Raw genomic sequence first — 19,584 nt, forward strand, 5'->3', positions numbered from 1 at the left:
ATGCTAGGAGGGAGCTATATCATTACCACTGCTCTGCACACGGTGTGAGGCAGCTGCGGCAGCTGGACGGGAGTTCTTTTCGACTTACTTGAGACCCAGGGGCAGGTCCAGTGCATCTGTTTCCCCTCAGCTCAGGGCTGGGCAGGCAGGAGGCCTCCGGAAGTGCGGGCGGAGTGAACAAAGGCTGAAAGCACCAGGAAGGAGAGGAGACCGGGCATGTTAAGTCAGTTCCCGAGAGCAGACACTTACCTGTCTTGTCCATCTCCATTTGCTCAGCTCATAGACTAAGCTGGGAATAAGGCAAATTCTCAGTAAGTCCCCGTTGAATGAGAGTGAGTGAGAGGCAGAGACGCCCGGAATCAAAATTGCAGAGGAAACAAGTTTTAACTTTGTGCTTTGGCACCATGTAATCCCCACTCTCCCTGGGTGGCATGCAAGAATGGACTCCAGCGGCCCTCATGATAAGGTTTATTATTCTCCGCTTTGTACAAGCCGCGTCTGCCACCCCGACTCCCACCCGCCCACCCCAAAGAGCACCCAGCACCCCCTTGTGCCCTCCCAACTCTGTGCATACTCCACTGTCCAGCCAGATTTCAAAGGACGGGGAGGGGGCTGTTCAGACCCATCTCCGCCAAAGTTTACTGGGGCAGAGCGCTGCTGGGGCGGGGGACTGATGAGGGTCACAAGAGAGGGTTGGACGGAGGATCGGGTTCAGTGTCTGACGGGATGAGGAGAGGGCGGAGAGGTCGAGGATGGGAGTGATTCAGTCGTGAGCCTGTCGGGCGTGCGCCTGAAGGTCGCCAGTCCGTCGAAGTTCTGAAGGAGCGGGCAACAGCGGGGGCGGGGGGAAGAGTCTGATGAGCCCTGGTAGGAGGGAGTCCAGAAGGGGGCCTCTGGTGGGCGTGGGATGGGAAGCCCTCGGTCAGGCATCCTTCCCGGCCAAAGTGCCCGCCCCTGCTCCAGGACCCCCGAGGTTCTCCGCCTTATGCGCCAGGCGGTGTTTCTTGAGGCCGTAGGTATTGGCGAAGCCCTCGCCGCAGGAGGAGCAGCGGAAGGGCCGGCCGCCCTGGTGGGCAGCCAGGTGCTTACGGAAGTAGCCGGGATCCTTGAAGGCCTTGAGGCAGGCGGGGCAGCGGAGCTCGGGCCGCGGCGGCTCGTGGGCGCGCTGGTGGCGCAGCACCGAGCTCAGGTAGAAGAAGCCCTTGCCGCAGTGCTCGCAGCGGTAGGCGCGCTCGCCCAGGTGCAGCCGTTGGTGCTCCAGCAGGTTGGAGCGGTAGCGGAAGGTCTTGCCGCAGGCACTGCAGCGCTGGGGCCGGGCCACGGCGTGCAGCCGCCGGTGCTCGGCCAGGCTGGAAGACTGCGCGAAGCGCTTGGCGCACACACCACACTTGAAGGCCCGCTCGCCAGTGTGCACCACGCGGTGCTGCCGCAGGTACCAGGAGCGCAGAAAGCCTCGGCCGCACACGCCGCACCGATATGGCCGCTGTTCCGTGTGGCAGCGCTGGTGGCGCATCAGCAGGGCCGCCTCCCAGAAGCGCTTCCCGCACACCGGGCAGCGGAAGCCCCGCTTCTGCCGATGGCTGCGGCGGTGCAGGAGCAGGTCGTAGGCGCCCGCGAAGCTCTGGCCGCAGAGGCCGCAGCCCAGGGTCCGTCGCACCAGGTGCACGTACTTGTGAGTCACGAGACCCAGGAAGTGCTTGAAACTCTGGCCGCACGTGGCACAGCTGAAGCGCTCCGGGCCTGAACTGGCACCCCCGCCGGCCCCCGCCACTGCTGACCCGCCTGCGTCCTCGCCGCCGGATACCCCAGCTAGCGCCGCCACGGCTGCCCCCACCTCCCCTGCCAGCCCGTTGTCCAGCACACTGGCTGCATCCGTGCCGCTGGAGCCGTCTGGGGGCTGCGTGCCGCCGGGTGTGGGCGGGAGCAGGCGCTCAGGGGCGGCCTGGTGGACCAGCTTGTGCCACATGAGGTTCTCGATGAAGCCGAAGGTCTTGCCGCAGGCGTCGCAGCCGTATGGCTTCTCTGCCATGTGGGCCTCCTTGTGGCTCATGACGTGAAAGAGATCCGGGAAGTGCTCGCCGCAGTCCGAGCAGGCGTAGCTCAGCCCATCCGCGGGCCCTGCGGCCGCGCCCGAGGCCCCCGGCCCACAGGCCCCCGGGGCGCCCTGGGTGGAGGGGAGGCCCGCGGCCCCGGCCAGGGCGCAGGGCAGCTGGAGCCGGTGCACCTGGCGGTGGCGGGTGAGGCTCTGAGGGTAGCCAAAGACCTTGCCGCACAGCTCACACTTGTATGGCCGCTCGCGCGTGTGCACCACGTGGTGCTTGCTCAAGTGGAAGGATTCACGGAAGCGCTTCCCGCACACGGGGCACTGATGGGGCTTCTCGCCCGTGTGAATGCGCTCGTGACGCTTCAGGGTCTCGCGGCGCCCGAAGCCGCGCCCGCAGATGCCGCAGCAGAACGTCTTTCCCTGGACGCTGGCGCCCGAGCCTGCCGCCCCACTGGTCCCAGCGCCGCCGAGCAGCAGCGGATGGGCGCCCAGGAGCGGGACGGGCACGGCGCCGTACACCACCGCTGCAGCTGCCGCGGCCGCCTTCTCACTGTCGGTGGCGGGAGGGTCGGGGGGCAGGAGGTACGGGCCCGGGGGGAAGGTGGGCGGGGGCTGCGGAGCGGAGGCCGCCCCATCCTTGGGGGCCTCGGCGGCGGGGGCGGCAGCGGGCGGGGCGTGGGCGGCCTTGTGGCGGAGCAGGCTCTGCGGCGCCGAGTAGGACTTGCCACACAGGTCGCAGGGGTACACGGGCCGAGGTCCCCCCGCGCCCGCGTGGGCCGCCTGGTGCTTGAGGAGGTAGGAGGCGTCGCGGAAGGCCTTCCCGCAGATGCCGCAGGGCAGGCGCAGCAGGTCCGCGGAGTGCGTCTTCACGTGGCGCTTCAGGCTCTCCCTGCGGTTGAAGCTCTTGCTGCACACGGAGCAGGAGAAGGGCTTCTCGCCTGTGTGGATGATCTGGTGCTGGTGCAGATGACTGGGCTTCTTGAAAACCTTCCAGCAGAGCGGACAGGCGAACGGGCCGTCGCCACCCCCGGTGGCGGGAGGGGCCACCCCAACACCAGCAGGGGCAGCGCTACCGTCTGCGGAGGGGGTGGGAGCCGTGGGCGTGGGGGGAGGACCCGAGGACACGGTGGAGGGGGCGGCGGTGGCAGCCGCAGTGCTGGCAGCGGGCGCCGGGAGGCCCAGCTGCGGGAGCTGGGGACCGGGCTGGGGCGGGCCCCCCGCGGCCGGGGGCACGTCCTTGTGGCAGCGGCGGTGGCGGATGAGGCTGGACACGTGGTTGTAGGTGCGGCCGCAGACACCGCACTCATAGGGCCGCTCTCCCGAGTGCACCAGCATGTGCTGGACCAGGTGCGAGGACTGCTTGAAGGACTTCTGGCACACGCCGCAGGGGAAGCGCCGCTCCATCAGGTACTTCAGCCTCCGGAAGTAGCCCTTGTCGTCCTTGGTGGGGTCGCAGGCCACCGCCGCGGGGGGTCCCGGCGGGGTCTGTGAGGGGGCGGGCAGTGGCCCTGGGGCCCCCGCAGGAGCGCCCAGCCCGGGCGTCACCCCCGGCCCGGATGCGGGCCCACCTCGCTTCAGGTTCCCAAACAAGTGCTGGTGTCCCGAGAGGTCCACGATGCCCCACTGTGGGGTGGGAAAAGCAGCATCAAAGAGGGGAGGAGGGGGGGCCCCGAAGGCGGGCGGCAGGGGCGGATCCGGCTTCTTGGCTTGAGAAGAGGAAGAGGACGAAGAGGAGGATGAGGAGGACGAGGAGGAGGACGAGGAGGACGAGGAGGAAGAGGAGGGCATCTCCGCCTTGGGCTTGAAGGTGGACTGGGGCGGGTAGTCATACTGCGGGGGCGGCGGCTGCGGCGGGGGCTGCGGCGGGGGGCCGGGGGCGCAGGGCAGGGCCGCCACCGCCTTGGCGTGTTCCCCATACAGTTCCATGGGCTCGAAGCGCTGGTGGTTGAGGAATTCCAGGAAGTCGAAGGGGTAGCTCTGGAAGTGCACCCCGTCCTCGCCCCCAAGGCCGCCGCTCCCGCCTCCCCCGGCTCCGCTGCCCACTGGGTTCGCCTCCATCTCCGGCAAGTAGGAGACTCGAGACCCTGTGAAGAGGAGGAGGGGGCTGAGGACACGGCCGGGGCGCTGGGTCTCCCCACAGGTGAAGGGAGCTATGCACCCCCCCATCCATCCAGGTGGGGATCACCCCCTCACCTGCCAGGTTTGGGCTTCTAGTCCCTCTGCCTGTCCACCCCGAAGGGCAGCCCTTCCTCTTGGCTCCTGCCCCCTGCCTCTCCGATTCGCCTTCACCTTCCCTCTGTGTTCTCAACTCCCACCCTCCTTCCCATCTTTTCTGGGGTCATGACAGCTTTGCTGCCATCCCCAGACCCTCTCCTCCACACCACCTGCAGGCCCTCTATTATTTGTAGACACAGGGTCTTGCTTTGTTGCCCAGCCTGTCTCAAACTACTGGCCTCAAGTGATCCTCCCGCCTCCACCTCCTAAACTGCTGGGATCATGGCTGTGAGCCACCGCCCCCGGTCGGAGCCCTCTACTTTCTCTCCTTCTCAAACTCCAATTCTCCCAACACCCTGGGGGCTTCTGGACTGGGTTCTTTCCAAACCCTCTCAGACCCTCTGCTTTTCTGCATACTCCTGCTCCCTCCCCCACCCCAGCCCGCAATCCTCATCCCTTCAGGTTTGATCCTCAAGTGAGGATAATGTTAAGGGTAATAAGAGTTTCTATCAGCACGATTAGGACGGAAGACTCTGGTGTCAGACTGCCAGGTTCAAATGTAAGCCCTGCCACTTTCTAGCTGTGTGGCCATGGGCAGGTGACAGAACCTTTCTGTGCCTCCACTTCCTCATCTTCAAATGGGGACAAAGCACCTGCCTACCTCACAGGTTTGTGAGGCTTCAACACGCTCCTATGTGTAAGGCTCTGAGGGGGGCGGTTCCTGGCACTCTGTAAGCACTCAGTACATAGAAGGTGTCAGTGGGGTGCAGTGGGTCACACCTGTAATCCCAGCACTTTGGGAGGCTGAGACAGCAGAACTGCTTGAGCCCAGGAGATGGAGGCTACAATGAGCTGTGATCACAACACTGCACTCCAGCCTGGGTGACAGAGCAAGACCCGGCTCTAAAAATTAAAAAAGAGAAGATATGATACTGTTATCATTGTTACTACTAGCAGTAGAAATAAGGAAGTCAGGACAAGCCTAGAGAGCTGAAAAAGAAGTCAGTATGGCGGGGGGGTGCACTCTTTTAATACTAATACAAAGTGGAAAGGAGAATTTGCTTGCCTGGGAGAAATAAATTCAGCAAGGGGGCTGGTATGTAGTCAGAAGGTGGCCTGATGCAGTCAAAACACACAGACCCTGGGCTTGGAAAGAGCTCGGTTTAAATGCCATCTCCACTGGGATCCACACTTTCTCCATGTTTAAAATCGGACTGGGGCGGGGTACTCTATACCACAGGGAGATTGAAGGGGGTTGGAACAGAAGGAAATGAAACACACGCATCAGCAGAATGCATTCAACCCCCTGAGGTATCTGTACCATCCATGACACCACACACCTGGGCTGAGCCGAGCAACAGACTTGAGTTCCCGTCCTCGCCCTTAGTGGAGCTTCTCCTGACACCCCCCCACCCTGGCATCATTCTCTGGTGCCTCCTTTAGCCGACTTTTCATTCCAGATTGCAGGTATCCATGTGTGTACCCCACAGCACACCAGAACCTCAGCTCCCGTAACTGATCTCTGAGCTTACTCTTCCCGCTGGCATGGGGAAACACCTCCAGAGTGGGGGCAGGGTCAGTCGGAGAAGGGCCTGTGAGGTCTGACCCGCTTCCTGTTCATCATCCCTACCTGATGGGGGCCCAGACCACTGCAGGGGTCAAGGGGATTCCTACCCAGGCCTGGGCCCTTTATCCTCTATCCATCGGGCTGCTCTCTCCTCCCACAGGTGAGGGGTGAGTGTCTCTTCCACCCCAAACGCCATCCTGGAGTGAGATATTTTTAGTCTCCAGCTCCGGGTGTCCTTGTCCTTGGACAAGACTCAACATCCCATGCCCTTCACACCCCCTCGGTTTAATCTGATCTCCGGAAAGAGGACAGGCGTGGCTAGGGTGGTAATTGGAAGGCTGTAGGTGAAACCTAAGTTGGGGAGACAGCTCTGGAGGGGGCTGACCGGACAGGGAGGAAAGCGCAGGCCGTAAGGATGCAGGGAGCAGCGGGTGCCTTAGGGTGCTGTGGGGAGGGAGGGAAGAGTGTTTGGGGAAAGAAGCCACTGACCTAGCTTGCCTCCATCAGACCACACATCAATCACAGCTACCACCGATTGGGCATTTACTAGAGGCCAGCCACTGTTCTAAGCACGTTACACGTATTAATTCACTGACTCCCCACAACTCTAATAGGAGCAGCTGAGCAGCCCCCAGGCGCCATAGCAGCCCTAGGGTGCCACAGCCTGGAAGCTAAGAAATAGGAGCAGCTGTTACCGCCACTGGATAAATTAGAAAATGAAGGCACAGAGAGGCAAAGTGAGTTGCCAGTAGTCACAGGGTAACAGTCTGGATCAGTGGGCTTGAACCCCATTCACACCCCTGGCCCCACGGTGGTGTTTCACCGGGGATTGTTCCCAGAGTGAAGGAAGGTGCGGGTGGAACTATCAGGATAAGAGCTTCATTGAGAGGTGTCCTCTGGGCTATAAGGGGTGTCTATACGAGAGGCCTGGTAGGAGACGGTGGTGATTACGCTCTCCTCTGCCTGGAATGTTCTTCCCCAGATTTCAACAAGGCTCCCACAGGAGGCTCCTTGGGCCTCTACTCAGCACTCCCCACCCCATCACTCTCTAGCCCCTCATCAGCTGTAGGTTATTCATCATCGTCATTACCAGCAACTTATTGATACTCCTTTTCTGTGTGTTTACTGTTTGGCCCCTCTCTAGCAAAGCAAGGACTTGACCTGTCTAGCTCTGTGACCCCAGCACTTAGCATAGCACCTGGCACAGTGTGGGTGCTTGGCAAATATTTACTGATATGTGAAAATGAAACACTGCTTTCCTTACATCGCTAGTGGGTCCACAAAGAAATCATACATTAGAAAATGCTGGCTGGGCACAGTGGCTCACGCCTGTAGTCCCAGCACTTTGGGAGGCCGAGGCAGGAGGATCATCTGAGGTCAGGAGTTCAAGACCAGCCTGGCCAACATGGTGAAACCCTGTCTCTACTAAAAATACAAAAATTAGCCAGGCTTGGTGGCACATGCTTGTAATCCCAGCTACTTGGGAACCTGAGGCAGGAGAATCGCTTGAACTTGGGAAGCAGAGGTTGGAGTGAGCTGAGACCGTGCCACTGCACTCTAGCCTGGGTGACAAGAGCGAAACTCTGTCTCAAAAAAAGAGAAAATGCTTAGCAATTAATGAAAATGAAAACAACGTGCCAAAGCTGAGGAGGTGCAGCAAAAGCAGTGCTCAGAGGGAAATGCATAGCTGGGAATGTCTATCTTGATATTTGTGGAATGAAAGGATGAGACTAAGCTGACCAAACTCCCAGAGGAACGGAGGGGGACATTTAGCAGAAATGGAGCTCAGTGATCCCAGGGATTCCTGGGGAAATGATGTCATGAGGGGGACATTTAGCAGAAATGGAGCTCAGTGATCCCAGGGATTCCTGGGGAAATGATGTCATGAGGAATGTCACTGAGGGCAGGGTGTGTAGATGCTGGAGGGGATACATCAGTGGTGGACAGAATTGATCAGGCTCATGATAATTTCCACTAGGAAACCAGAGACATTTCCTCTTTCATATGACTCACGCCTAAACTGGTGGGTTTTTTTGTTTTGTTTTGTTTTTGAGATGGCGTCTTCTCTGTCACCCGGGCTCACTGCAACCTCCGCCTCCGGGATTTGAGCGATTCTCCTACCTCAGGTTTCCTGAGCAGCTGGGATTACAGGCACATGTCACCATGCCCAGCTAATTTTGTATTTTTAGTAGAGACGGGGTTTCACCACATTGGCCTGGCTGGTCTTGAACTCCTGACCTTGTGATCCACCCACCTCGGCCTCCCAAAGTGCTAAGTGCCGGGATTACACGCCTGAACCACCAGGCCAGGCCTAAACAGGTGTCTTTAAGTGGGGATGTCATAGGAGGGTTTTATGTGGAGAGAAGCATGATGGGCCATTCTGCTGCAACAAAGCTGCCTGGTGACAAACTTCTAGTTTGTCAAACATAAAGTGACATATAACACTGGATGAGTGCTTTCTACCAGCCCAGTACTCTTCTAGCTCTTATGTGTGTTTACTCAACCAATCCTCCCACTAACCGTAGGAGATGGTTACAATTTTTGACTCTGAAATACAAAGGAAGAGACTGAGAGCCAGATACGTAAATTAAACTTCCAAAGTCAGGCCAGGTGCAGTGGCTCATGCCTGTAATCCCAGCACTTCCGGAGGCTGAGGTGGGTGGATCACCTGAGGTCGGAAGTTCGAGACCAGCCTGGCCAACATATAATGAAACCCCATATCTACTAAAAAGACAAAAATCAGTTGGGCCTGGTGGTGAACACCTGTAGGTCCAGCTGCTTGGGAAGCTGAGGCAGGATAACTGATTGAACCCAGGAGGCAGAGGTTGCAGTGAGCTCACTCCAGGCCCTCCAGGCTGAGCAACAGAGTGAGACTCCATCTCTCAAAAATAAATAAGGGCCAGGTTCACACCTATAATCCCAGCACTTTAGGAGGCTGAGGTGAGCTGATCACAAGGTCAAGAGTTCAAGACCAGTCTGGCCAACAGAGTGAAACCCCATCTCTACTAAAAATACAAAAAATTGGCCGGACGCGGTGGCTCAAGCTTGTAATCCCAGCACTTTGGGAGGCCGAGGCGGGTGGATCACGAGGTCGAGAGATCGAGACCATCCTGGTCAACATGGTGAAACCCCGCCTCTACTAAAAATACAAAAAATTAGCTGGGCATGGTGGCACGTGCCTGTAATCCCAGCTACTCAGGAGGCTGAGGCAGGAGAATTGCCTGAACCTGGGAGGCGGAGGTTGCGGTGAGCCGAGATCGCACCATTGCACTCCAGCCTGGGTAACAAGAACGAAACTCCGTCTCAAAAAAAAAAAAAAAAAAAAATTAAGCCAGGCGCGGTGGCTCAAGCCTGTAATCCCAGCACTTTGGGAGGCCGAGGCGGGTGGATCACGAGGTCGAGAGATCGAGACCATCCTGGTCAACATGGTGAAACCCCGTCTCTACTAAAAATACAAAAAATTAGCTGGGCATGGTGGCACGTGCCTGTAATCCCAGCTACTCAGGAGGCTGAGGCAGGAGAATTGCCTGAACCCAGGAGGCGGAGGTTGCGGTGAGCCGAGATCGCGCCATTGCACTCCAGCCTGGGTAACAAGAGCAAAACTCCGTCTCGAAAAAAAAAAAAAAAATTAGCTGGTGTGGTGGTGTGCGCCTGTAATCCCAGCTACTCAGGAGGCTGAGGCAGGAGAATAGTGTGAACCTGGGAGGCAGAGGTTGTAGCGAGCTGAGATAGTGCCACTGCACTCTAGCCCACTGCAAGACTCCGTCTCAGTCAATCAGTCAATCAATAAACAAACTTCCCAAGTCACATTGTAAACTCATGGCAGGACCAGTGGCTGAAGAAAGGCAGCAAGGCTCCAGAGTCTATCTCATGCTGTCTTTCAATATTTCTCTCTCCAAAATGAAGGAGGATCCCCATCCCACTTTATACTGGATACATGCATTGCTCCACCCACCTTCCTGCCACCTAATCCCAAGTCTCTTGGCTTGATGCAAGACCAGGACAAGTCACCAACATTTGCTGAACTCTAACAAACATTGTGCTTAGGTATCTTACGTGGCTTGTTTCATTCAAACTTCACAACAAACTTTTAAGTATTAATATTATTCCCATTTTACTGACAGGAGGACTATAGCCAAACCATGTCCACCCTCTGTCCAAAATCAAACAGTAACCCCATCTTGCTCAAAAGCCACAGTCCCTACAATGACCTACACAGTCCCCACAGTCTCCTGGCTGCTATTCCAATGTGCCCGCTCCATTCCTGCCCCAGGGCCTTTGCACTGGCTGTTGCTTCTGCCTGTAATACTGACTCTCAGGCATCCACCTCACTCACCCCTTCACTTCCTTCCCATCATTGCTCAGCTGTCTTCTCAATGAGCCTCTCAGTAACCAGTTACCTGTCACCCAGGCCCACATCTGGATCTCCCCTACTCTGTTCATTTCTCTCCTTCCTGCTCATCATCGTTTATAACATTGTATAGTTGACTTCTCTGCCTTGATTTTGCTGGCCTCCCCATCCAGATCGGCTTCACAAAGGCAAGGAGTTTTCTCTCTTGCTCACTCTTCTATCCCCGGGACTTACAACAGTTCCTGGCTTGATACGTTTTTGTTTGAAGAAGTGAATGAATGAGACTAGGAAAGGAGGGAGTGGTGTGCTCAAAGCTGTGAATCCTAATCGAATCCAGGGCTCATCCTCCTAATCACTTCACTCCTGGGGCTGGGGAGCTTTTAAGAGCAGTCCTCAGTGGGCCACAGTTGTCCAGGAGAAGGGGAATTGATACCCTTGTACAACTTTTTGGTGTGTGGGTTTTGGGAAGGACAAGATGACAAGACATAGGAATATCCTGGGAGAGGCCATCCTAATGCCACTGTTCCCCATCTCCATCTCTATCCCGGTATTTTTTTTCCCCTGATATTTTACTTTTAACATGCAAATATACTCTTGGTCTTTATTTTAATTTTTTGCACTGCAGCCTAGAACTCCTGGGCTCAAGCAGTCCTCCCACCGCAGCCCCCTGAATAGCTGAGACTGCAGGTGCATACCAACCACACCTAGCTTTTTTATTATTATTATTTCTGTAAAAACAGGGTCTATGTTGCCAGGGGTTCGTCTTGAACTCCTGGCCTCCAGCGATCCTTCCATATTGGCCTTCCCAACTGGTAGGATGACAGGCACGAGCCACTTTGCCTGGCCTGTATCTTGTGTTTTAATCATCTCTCCCCTCAACTAGCATATCGACCCTATGAGGACAGGGATTCTTGTCTATTTTGTTCTCTGTTGCACCCCCAATGTAAAGTAGGTACTCATTAAACAAGTGTTCAACAAGTGTTTATGAATGAACATATGAATGAAAGAACATCATTCTGGGCTTGGTAGAGCTCAAAAAGGCTAGATAATGTATCCCAGTGCCCTCACCTCCAAAGCCTTTTTGAGACCAAACCTTCCTTCCTCTTGTTCTTCCCTTCAATCTTCCACTCCACTCTCACCAGCCTCCCCTGCTGCTCCCCCAGTCCCCACGGTCACAGCCACATCAGGGCCTTCTCACTTGCTGTTTCTGCTGCCTGTTCACCCAGATCTCTGGATGGCTAAACTGCTTCTTGTAATTCGGGTTTCACCTTTTTTTTTTTTTTTTTTTTTTTTTTGAGATGGAGTTTCGCTCTTGTTACCCAGGCTGGAGTGCAATGGCACGATCTCGGCTCACTGCAACCTCCGCCTCCTGGGTTCAGGCAATTCTCCTGCCTCAGCCTCCCGAGTAGCTGGGATTACAGGCACGCACCACCATGCCCAGCTAATTTTTTGTATTTTTAGTCGAGACGGGGTTTCACCATGTTGACCAGGATGGTCTCGATCTCTTGACCTCGTGATCCACCCGCCTCGGCCTCCCAAAGTGCTGGGATTACAGGCTTGAGCCACCGCGCCCGGCTACGGGTTTCACCTTTAAAGTAGTTCATCAGGCTCTGAGAGAACCCACAAAACCCCACATATCTTTGTTGACTTGTTTCTGATCGACTAGACAGTAAAACCCTGCACAATGAGAAGGCTGGGTACCTCTCCCCTTCACGGCTATCTGCAGTGGTCTCACGGGGGAGCAGTGATTGGGGGTTCCCTGGCAAGGGCCGGGCGGGAGCTGCACTGACTTGCTAGGGGTTGGGGGACGCTCTGGGGAACAGAGCTAGAATGGCCAATGCTCATTCAGTGAAGAATGCATGCCTAAAAGGAAATAAGTCACACCCTAGTTAAGTCAAGGGTCTTCCCTAGACAGTCCAGGACGAGGGCAGAGAACTGGGTAAGAAGTTGCAGGTCAGGGCAAGAGTTGTTCATGCCATGGGAAGAGGATGAGTAACACCCTGGGAGGAAAGGCCTCGCGGCCTCACTGCGGAACACTTCTGTGGCAGAAGTAATGAAGACAGGGGCTGACCATGGCGAGGGTGGGGTGAGAGGAGGTACAGGAGTGTTTCATGGGAGCCGGGAGCTAAGCAGGCAGATATTTCTACCTGAATGGGGAGAGGATATGGGTGTGAAAGAACTCTAGAGGGAGCTGTCCCGCCGCGGTGTGTCGGGGGGGTGGCTTTGAAAGGGGTATGTATTCTTAAGGGGAATCACTGGATGATCTGCAGAAGGAAAAGAGGCATTCTTGGTGCTGACCAGAATAGAAAGTATTTTCACACCCACGAAAAGGCGTTCAGCTGGAGGGGGAGGTGGTCAGGGCCACTGGGGGCTGTTGCTGTGTATGAACAGAGATAACGCGGGGGGGGGGGGCAGTTCTGCTGCAAATCACTGAGGCAACACTCTGGGGAGAATTCTATAGAGGACACTTAAAGAAGAGGGTCCACGAGCAGCTGCCCGACACGGGGAGGGGCAACGCTGATGGCATCTGGAGGCTGACCTGAGGAAGCAATGACGGGGGCGCTGTGTGGAGGGGATCCTAGGAGGAGGTATCGGTTGGGGGGCCTGGCAGCCGTTTAGGGGATCGCCACGAATGAAAGCGCTTTGGCAGTCATCCTAGCTGGGGGCGTTCAAGGGGGAGCTATCTGCAGTGGTCTTACGGGGGAGCAGTGATTGGGGGTTCCCTGGCAAGGGCCGGGCGGGAGCTGCACTGACTTGCTAGGGGTGGGGGGACACTCTGGGGAACAGAACCGGCCAGGGCGGGGCCCCCCGCCCACGCTGCACCCGGGCCCCCGGGCCACGCACCCCGTCACTCACCGGCGCCGGGGTCTCCGCCGGGAGGAGGCCGAGGAGGCGGAGGAGGCGCCGCCGCTCCGGGGAGACCCGAGGGCCCGACCGGAAGTGCCGCCCCCTCCCCCCCTCCCCGGCAGCCCCGTGCCGCCCGCCTGCCCGCCCGGAAGCGGAAGTCGCGCCCGTTCCCGAGGCGCCGGCGTGGAGGATCGGAAAGAGAAGGCGGTGGCGGGGAGCAGGAGGGGGGAAGTGCGCTTGCGCACTGACTCGGGGACGCGAGCGGTGAAAGCTCGGCCGCTTCCGGTGGACGAGCTGAGCTAGGTGCGCCTGCGCTTTGTGTGCCCGCCTCTTCTCAGGGCACCACCTACACGCTCTGGGCGTCCGGTTAAGCCACACCTCCAGCTCCAGTCTCACACTGAAGCTCCACCCCCTGGCCCTGAACCACGCCCATCTCACAGCGTAATTCTGAGTCCCCCACTGTCTCAAAATTTGTCTTCTTCCCCTAGCCGTCAAGCAGTTTCTCCTGTTCCGCCCGCTCTCCAAGCTCCTCTCTGGAACTTCACCCATCCCTAAGCCACGCTCCCTTCGTCCCAGCCCCCATACAGAACCACTCCCCTTGCATGTAAGCCCCGCCCCTTCACCCTATAGCATTTAAGCTGCACCTCGTGACTTTTGAGTACCCTCCCACCTGTAAAGCAGTTTTTATTTTTTATTTATTTATTTATTTTTTTTTGAGACGGAGTTTCACTCTTGTTACCCAGGCTGGAGTGCAATGGCGCGATCTCGGCTCACCGCAACCTCCGCCTCCTGGGTTCAGGCAATTCTCCTGTCTCAGCCTCCTGAGTAGCTCGGATTACAGGCACGTGCCACCATGCCCAGCTACTTTTTTGTATTTTTAATAGAGAGGGGGTTTCACAATGTTGACCAGGATGGTCTCGATCTCTTGACCTCGTGATCCACCCGCCTCGGCCTCCCAAAGTGCTGGGATTACAGGCTTGAGCCACCGCGCCCGGCCGTAAAGCAGTTTTTAAATCGATGGTTGTCAAGGACAGTTGGGAGACCAGCAGCATCAATATCAGTATCCGGCTGCCTGCTCAGACCATGCAGAATAAAAGCCCCCGGGGGTGGGAGTCTAGGGATCCGTGTTTTGGGATACTCTTCGGCTGATTCTGCTGCATGCTGGTCAAGAGCCATGGATGGCTTTACCACACTTGACACTGCCCGCCTCACATGATCAATATAATCCCCGCTCCCAACTCAGCCCCATCCCAAGCAGCCAAACCCAAGCCCATTCAGCCCCTCTTGCTAAGCTTCCCTCCTCCCGGGAACTTCCCTTAGTTACTTCTTTCTCAGATACTTAACTTCTCTCCCCACAGCCTCCATAGCAGTCGTGCACACCCCTCAGCACCTTCTCCTAAGTCTCACCTCTCCTTATACCCTGTTCCCTAGAAGTTTCTCCGTTAAGCCCCGGCCCCTGGCCCTGAACCACGTCCACCTAAGAGCTGAATAATTATAAGCTCTGCCCCTCACCTTAAAATCAGTCCTCTTGGCCTGGCGTGGTGGCTCACGCCTGTAATCCCAGCACTTTGGGAGGCCAAGGCAGGCGGATTACTTGAGCACAGGAATTCAAGACCACCCTGGGCAATATGGCAAAACCCCGTCTCTACAAAAAAAAACAGAAAAATTAGTCAGGTATGCTGGCACGCGCCTGAAGTCTCAGCTATTCCGGAGGCTGAAGTGGGAGGGTTGTTTGAGCTTGGGAGGTCGAGGCTGCAGTGCGCGGTGATTAGGCCACTGCATTCAAGCCTGGGTGACAGAGCGAGACCCTGTCCCAAAAATATATATATATAATAATCCTTCCTCCTCGCCCCACCCTCACACAGTTCCTCCGGTTCTTCCCCATCTCCAGGCCCGTACTCTAGAAGATAAGCCCTATCACATTTCCTCTAAACCTGTCACTTTCTGCGGAGCAACCCCTAGGCCTATTTAAGCTCCACCCAACTCTAACCTCCTTCTCCTAAGCTCCTCCCAGTTCCCTGCCTGACTGCCCAATAAGCCTTGCCCCTCTGTCTCAGCCCCAACCGTAGCTCCTTAGCCCCGCCCTAAGCCACACCCCTTATCTCTAAACCTTACCCAGACCATCAGTCCTGCTCACACGTTCGTCTCAATTTTTTCTTCGCAAGAGTAGGTTCTCAGGACAAGGAGCTGGGGCAAAATGCCTGCAGAATTTCTAGGAATTTGGCTAGGATAGAGGGGGTGGGACCTAGGGTCAGGTTTTCATGGAAGGTTCAATGTTTTAGATTGGATGTATATTGGGAATACAGCTGACCCTTGAACAACACGGCTTTGAACTGCAGGTCCCCTGAGAGGCAGACTTTTTTCACCCGAATACCGATGGAACATACAGTATACGGAGGGCCGATATTCCTAAATCCGCGGGTTCCGCAGGGCCCAGTGCTGGACTTGAGTATGCTCAGATCTTGGTATCGGCGGGGGTCGTGGAACTAATTCCCCACGGATACCGAGGGACCACTGGACTTTGGGGTCTGATGGGGACGGGAAAGGGACCAAGGCTCCCCCAGAAATCATTCTTCCACGAGCACCACGCTCATGAGGCACAGGTCGAGGGTTCCTCTCCAATTTCCGGCACCCCGGGCAGGATGGTGTAGCCGAGGAAGAACATTTGAAAGCAGGAGAGGATGGCATGCCGGCAGGGAACACACACAGGCAGCCAGCAGGCAGAGATTTATTTCTACAGCCCCTGCCTCCAAGGGTCTGTTAGTCTGGGGGAGGGGTGCAGAAGGCAGCTGGACCCAGAAGTTTAGGTGTCCACCCTCCGCCTGCTCCCACAACGGGAAGACCATCAGAAACAAGCGTGTCCCAGCCGCCTGGCCCAGGCCCAACACCTGCCAAACTCCCTGATCTAAGCCTGGCCCAGGGAGTGATGGCAGGGGGTGGGGGTCAGGCAGGTTCCCCCTTTCCCTCGGTCTCCCCCTCCTCCTCGGCCCCTGCTGTGGCCGGGATGCCCTCCTCGTCCCACGATGGTTCAGGCTCTGGGTCTGATGCACACAGGGGTACCTCCATGGCCTCTGGGTGCTTGCGCTTGGCATGGCGCCGGAGCGTGTTGGCCTCTGTAAAGCGCAGCCGGCAGACGGGGCACTGGTAGGGGCGCTCCCCCGAGTGCACGCGGTGGTGGTGCGCCAGCTCGCCCGCCTCGCGGAAGCGGCGGGGGCACAGCGGGCAGCGGAAGGGTCGCAGGCCAGCATGGATGTTGCAGTGCCGCCGCAGGTGGCTGGAGCGCTTGAAGGTCTTGCCGCAATCTTTGCACTGGTGCGGCTTCAACTCTGAGTGCGAGATGCTGTGGCGCTCCAGGTCGGAGAGGTAGGGGAAGGCCCGAAGGCACACCGGGCAGAAGTGCGGGGCCTTCTTGGGGCCGGAGCCTTCACACGCAGCCACTGACCCTTCAGAGACCGTATAGGGTACACCCTGATCATCGATCAGGAGGAGGTCGCTCCCGCCACTGCTGCCCACTGGGGCTGTGACCCCCTGCGCCTGCACCAGCGGGGGCTCCTGCCCTGACTTGGGGGGGCGGCCCCGCTTGCGAGTGAGGGAGGCCTTGAGCGTCCGATTTGAGGTGGCTCCCCCAGGACGACGGCCTCGGCGGCCCCGGGGAACAGGAGGAGGTAAGGCCAGAGGTTTCTCTTCCTCCCCGGGCAAAGGCGAAGGCAACAGGTCTGGGCTGGGGGTGTCCATTGAGCAGTGGGGGGCTTAGGTCTGGGCACTGGAGCCAGCTAAGAGGAGAGAGGGGCAGAGTCAGTGCCCACAGGGTCTAGAGCACCCCTGTGTCCCCCAACACCTCGCCCATCCCTCTCTCCAAGTCTCTTGACAAGGGTGTAGTTGATATTCATCCAGATACACAATTTTAGCTATGCTGGTGGGTAAAACGGTGAGATGATCTTGTATCAGCTGATAAACAGGCACTTCCCTGAGCTCCACCACGCATCCCCATGCCTCCCTAACCCTCCTCCTGGATCTAAAAGTTCAAAATCAACATGAGCCAAAACCAAAAAAAACCACTTCTGGCCAGGTGCAGTGGCTCACACCTGTAATCCCAGCACTTTGGGAAGCTGAGGTGGGCGGATCACAAGGTCAGGAGTTCAAGACCATCCTGGCCAACATGGTGAAACCCCGTCTCTACTAAAAATACAAAAATTATCTGGGCGTGGTGGCGCACACCTGTAGACCCAGCTACTCGGGAGGCTGAGGCAGGAGAATCACTTGAACCAGGGAGGCGGAGGTTGCAGTGAGCCGAGATCAAGGGACTGCACTCCAGCCTGGCTACAGAGCGAGACTCTGAGCGACACTCTGTCTACAAAAAAAAAAAAAAAAAAAGTTTCTAGACAGGATAGAGTCCAACTGAGGGTGCAGGGCAGTACTGTGGTCCTTGAAACAGAGAGCCCATCAAACTCCAGAGCCATAGAGACCTTACGAATGATCTCGTCCCTCCCTGCTGACTGGCAGAAGTGAGGAAGGGGTTCTGGACAGGAAAAAAAGGACTGGTCCCAGGTGATATTTGACCCTGATTCCTGGATGAGGAAATATATCCGCGATGTTAAGGGCATGGGCCCTGGAGTCAGACATCCTTTGTTCAAATCTTTACTCTCTGCCTGGCCTTGGGTAAGGTGTTCGCCTCTCTAAGCCTTAATCAAGACTTTTGCAAAATGGGACACATAGTTCTATGTACTTGCCCAGACATGCCTTGGGCATAATACCACAAAGTGTCAATACACAGAAGTTTTCAGGACACATCTAGCCACTGTTATCAGGAGCAGCTAAGCCTCACATTAACTGTCTGAACAGGGCATATCTGTGTCATTTTGCAGATGGGGAAACTAAGGCACGGGAAAGCCAAGTCAGTTCCCTAAGTTGCTCTTCCACTAAATGGCAGGGCCAAGACTGCAAACAGGTCTTGCTGACCCCAATGTCCCAGAGAATGGAGAACAAATGGACCCAGGGAGGAAAGGGGACATGATGAGATCTCAGTCCTGGGTTTGAACTCAGCTCTGCCTATAGCTAGCAAGTGACTTTGCCTCTCTGAGGCAGTTTCCTCCTCTGAAAAGTGGATAAACCAGGGTTGTCAGGAGAATCGAATGAGATAGTGGGCTTTAAGATGTCCCTTGCACACTGCATGGTGCATAGTAAACACTGAACTTCATCAACGCCACCACCATCTTCCCAGCGCCCACTCAAATACTGGCACCGGAGTGTAACGAAGGGGAAGGGGAGGCGCAGGTGCAGCCGGAAGCAGGTGCTGCAGGTGCCCCCCTGCACCCCCCCACCACATAGCACCATAGCCTGTGGTCCAGAGAGGCGCAAACCACCTTTCCATATGGTTCGCTCCCACGGGGCGGCCTAGTCTAGGAGTCCGGTCTCTAGAACGGTGGAAAGGGGGATACGGGCCCCCCGACTCCCCTGGTCCCTCGCCCCGGTGCAGGCGAGCCCATCCGCCCCCGAGCTGCGAAGCCCGAGCGCGGGGCGGGTCCTGCGGGGGCGGTGGCCAATGAGCGCCGCCCGGGCCGCGGGCGGCGGGGGCTGCCAGGAAGGGGGTCTGCGCGCGCGCGCCCGGGCGGCTTCGCGGGGCGCGAGGTCGGCGCGCAGGCGGGCGCGAGCGCGGGAGCGGGAACAGGTGTTGGAAGCGCGCTCCGGGAGCGCGCGGCCCGGCCCCCCCTACCCCCGCACCCCCCCACCCCGCCTGCGCCCCCCGCCTCTCGGGTACCTCATTTGCATGTCGCCGGGGCTCGCGAGTGTGCGCGCGCGCGGGGGCGACGGGGTCGGAGCGTGGGAAGGGGCGGGGGTGAGGGGGCCCTGCCCCTCAGCGGCGGCGGGGCGGGGGCGGCGGCGCGCGGCGCCGGCCCCGCCCCTCGGAGCAGCGCCGGGGCCCCTCCCTTCCTGCCCTCTCCGCCCGCCCGCGCGCCCGTGGGAAACAAAGGGGACACGCTGGGTCCTAAGGACCGGTCACGCGCGCGCCCGCAAGCCGCGCGTGCGCACCAGCGGTCCTGGTGTGTTCCCAGTGGGAAATAATCCAGCAGCATATCTCCAACGGCCTCGAACCGCCTTTCCTCTCACAAAATACATACTCGGGTGACCCAATCAAAGACATATACGGAACGAGGAGGAGCGAGAAAATGGCTGCCCAGTGCCCGTAATCAACATGGCACCGGACAGGCTTCAAAGCCCCATGGAGGGCTAAGTTGATAAGATGGTTGCCGGTCTTTTCCAGCAGTGTATTGCGGTTGACGCACTTCGCTTTCTCTTTTTTTTTCCTAGTGCAACTGTACATGCTAATCGGGAGGGGCCCGCCGCTCAGAAAAAGGAATGGTATCTGCTCTCATTTACGTTAGCTTCAGCTAGGGTTGCCACGAAGGAAACCCCGCGCTCTGACCTGCTTGCCCTTAGTCTGTATGGCGCCGTGGGTGTCTCCAAGCCCCGCCCCTTCTCGCTGCCCTCACCGAAGATGGCGCGGGCCTGGCTTCTCCAACCTCAAGGGCTGGGAAAGGAAAGGGAAAGAGGGAAAAGGGC

At 57.6% G+C, this 19,584-nt stretch overlaps 2 protein-coding genes across 7 annotated transcripts; both read right to left on the reverse strand.

Annotated features, from left to right (window-relative positions):
- Nucleotides 1-452: 452 nt before the first annotated feature.
- Nucleotides 453-15,655, reverse strand: ZNF865 (zinc finger protein 865). Of its 6 annotated transcripts, XM_074385889.1 has the most exons (4): nucleotides 15,139-15,655; nucleotides 14,536-14,668; nucleotides 5,039-5,161; nucleotides 453-4,128 (listed from the first exon to the last, which is right to left on the reverse strand). In XM_074385889.1, the coding sequence occupies exon 4, from the start codon at nucleotides 4,100-4,102 to the stop codon at nucleotides 923-925; it is 3,180 nt and encodes a 1,059-aa protein (XP_074241990.1). In that variant the 5' UTR covers nucleotides 4,103-4,128; nucleotides 5,039-5,161; nucleotides 14,536-14,668; nucleotides 15,139-15,655; the 3' UTR covers nucleotides 453-922. The 6 variants fall into 6 exon arrangements, with proteins under 6 accessions (XP_074241990.1, XP_074241989.1, XP_074241993.1 ...); XM_074385888.1 differs by having other exon boundaries at nucleotides 14,536-15,655; XM_074385892.1 differs by lacking the exons at nucleotides 14,536-14,668; nucleotides 15,139-15,655 and adding an exon at nucleotides 13,033-13,580.
- An 80-nt stretch (nucleotides 15,656-15,735) lies between these two features.
- On the reverse strand, nucleotides 15,736-19,194 carry ZNF524 (zinc finger protein 524). Its single transcript, XM_039466202.2, has 2 exons — nucleotides 18,782-19,194; nucleotides 15,736-16,796 (listed from the first exon to the last, which is right to left on the reverse strand). The coding sequence occupies exon 2, from the start codon at nucleotides 16,756-16,758 to the stop codon at nucleotides 15,967-15,969; it is 792 nt and encodes a 263-aa protein (XP_039322136.1). The 5' UTR covers nucleotides 16,759-16,796; nucleotides 18,782-19,194; the 3' UTR covers nucleotides 15,736-15,966.
- Nucleotides 19,195-19,584: the final 390 nt, after the last annotated feature.

The sequence above is a fragment of the Saimiri boliviensis genome, chromosome 14, assembly GCF_048565385.1.
Source record: "Saimiri boliviensis isolate mSaiBol1 chromosome 14, mSaiBol1.pri, whole genome shotgun sequence".
NCBI classification, from domain to species: Eukaryota; Metazoa; Chordata; class Mammalia; order Primates; family Cebidae; genus Saimiri; species Saimiri boliviensis.

Bases quoted from the DNA above. Each gene is read 5' to 3' on its own strand.
- ZNF865 (XM_074385889.1), bottom strand. From the start codon at position 4,102: ATGGAGGCGAACCCAGTGGGCAGCGGAGCCGGGGGAGGCGGGAGCGGC.
- ZNF524 (XM_039466202.2), bottom strand. From the start codon at position 16,758: ATGGACACCCCCAGCCCAGACCTGTTGCCTTCGCCTTTGCCCGGGGAG.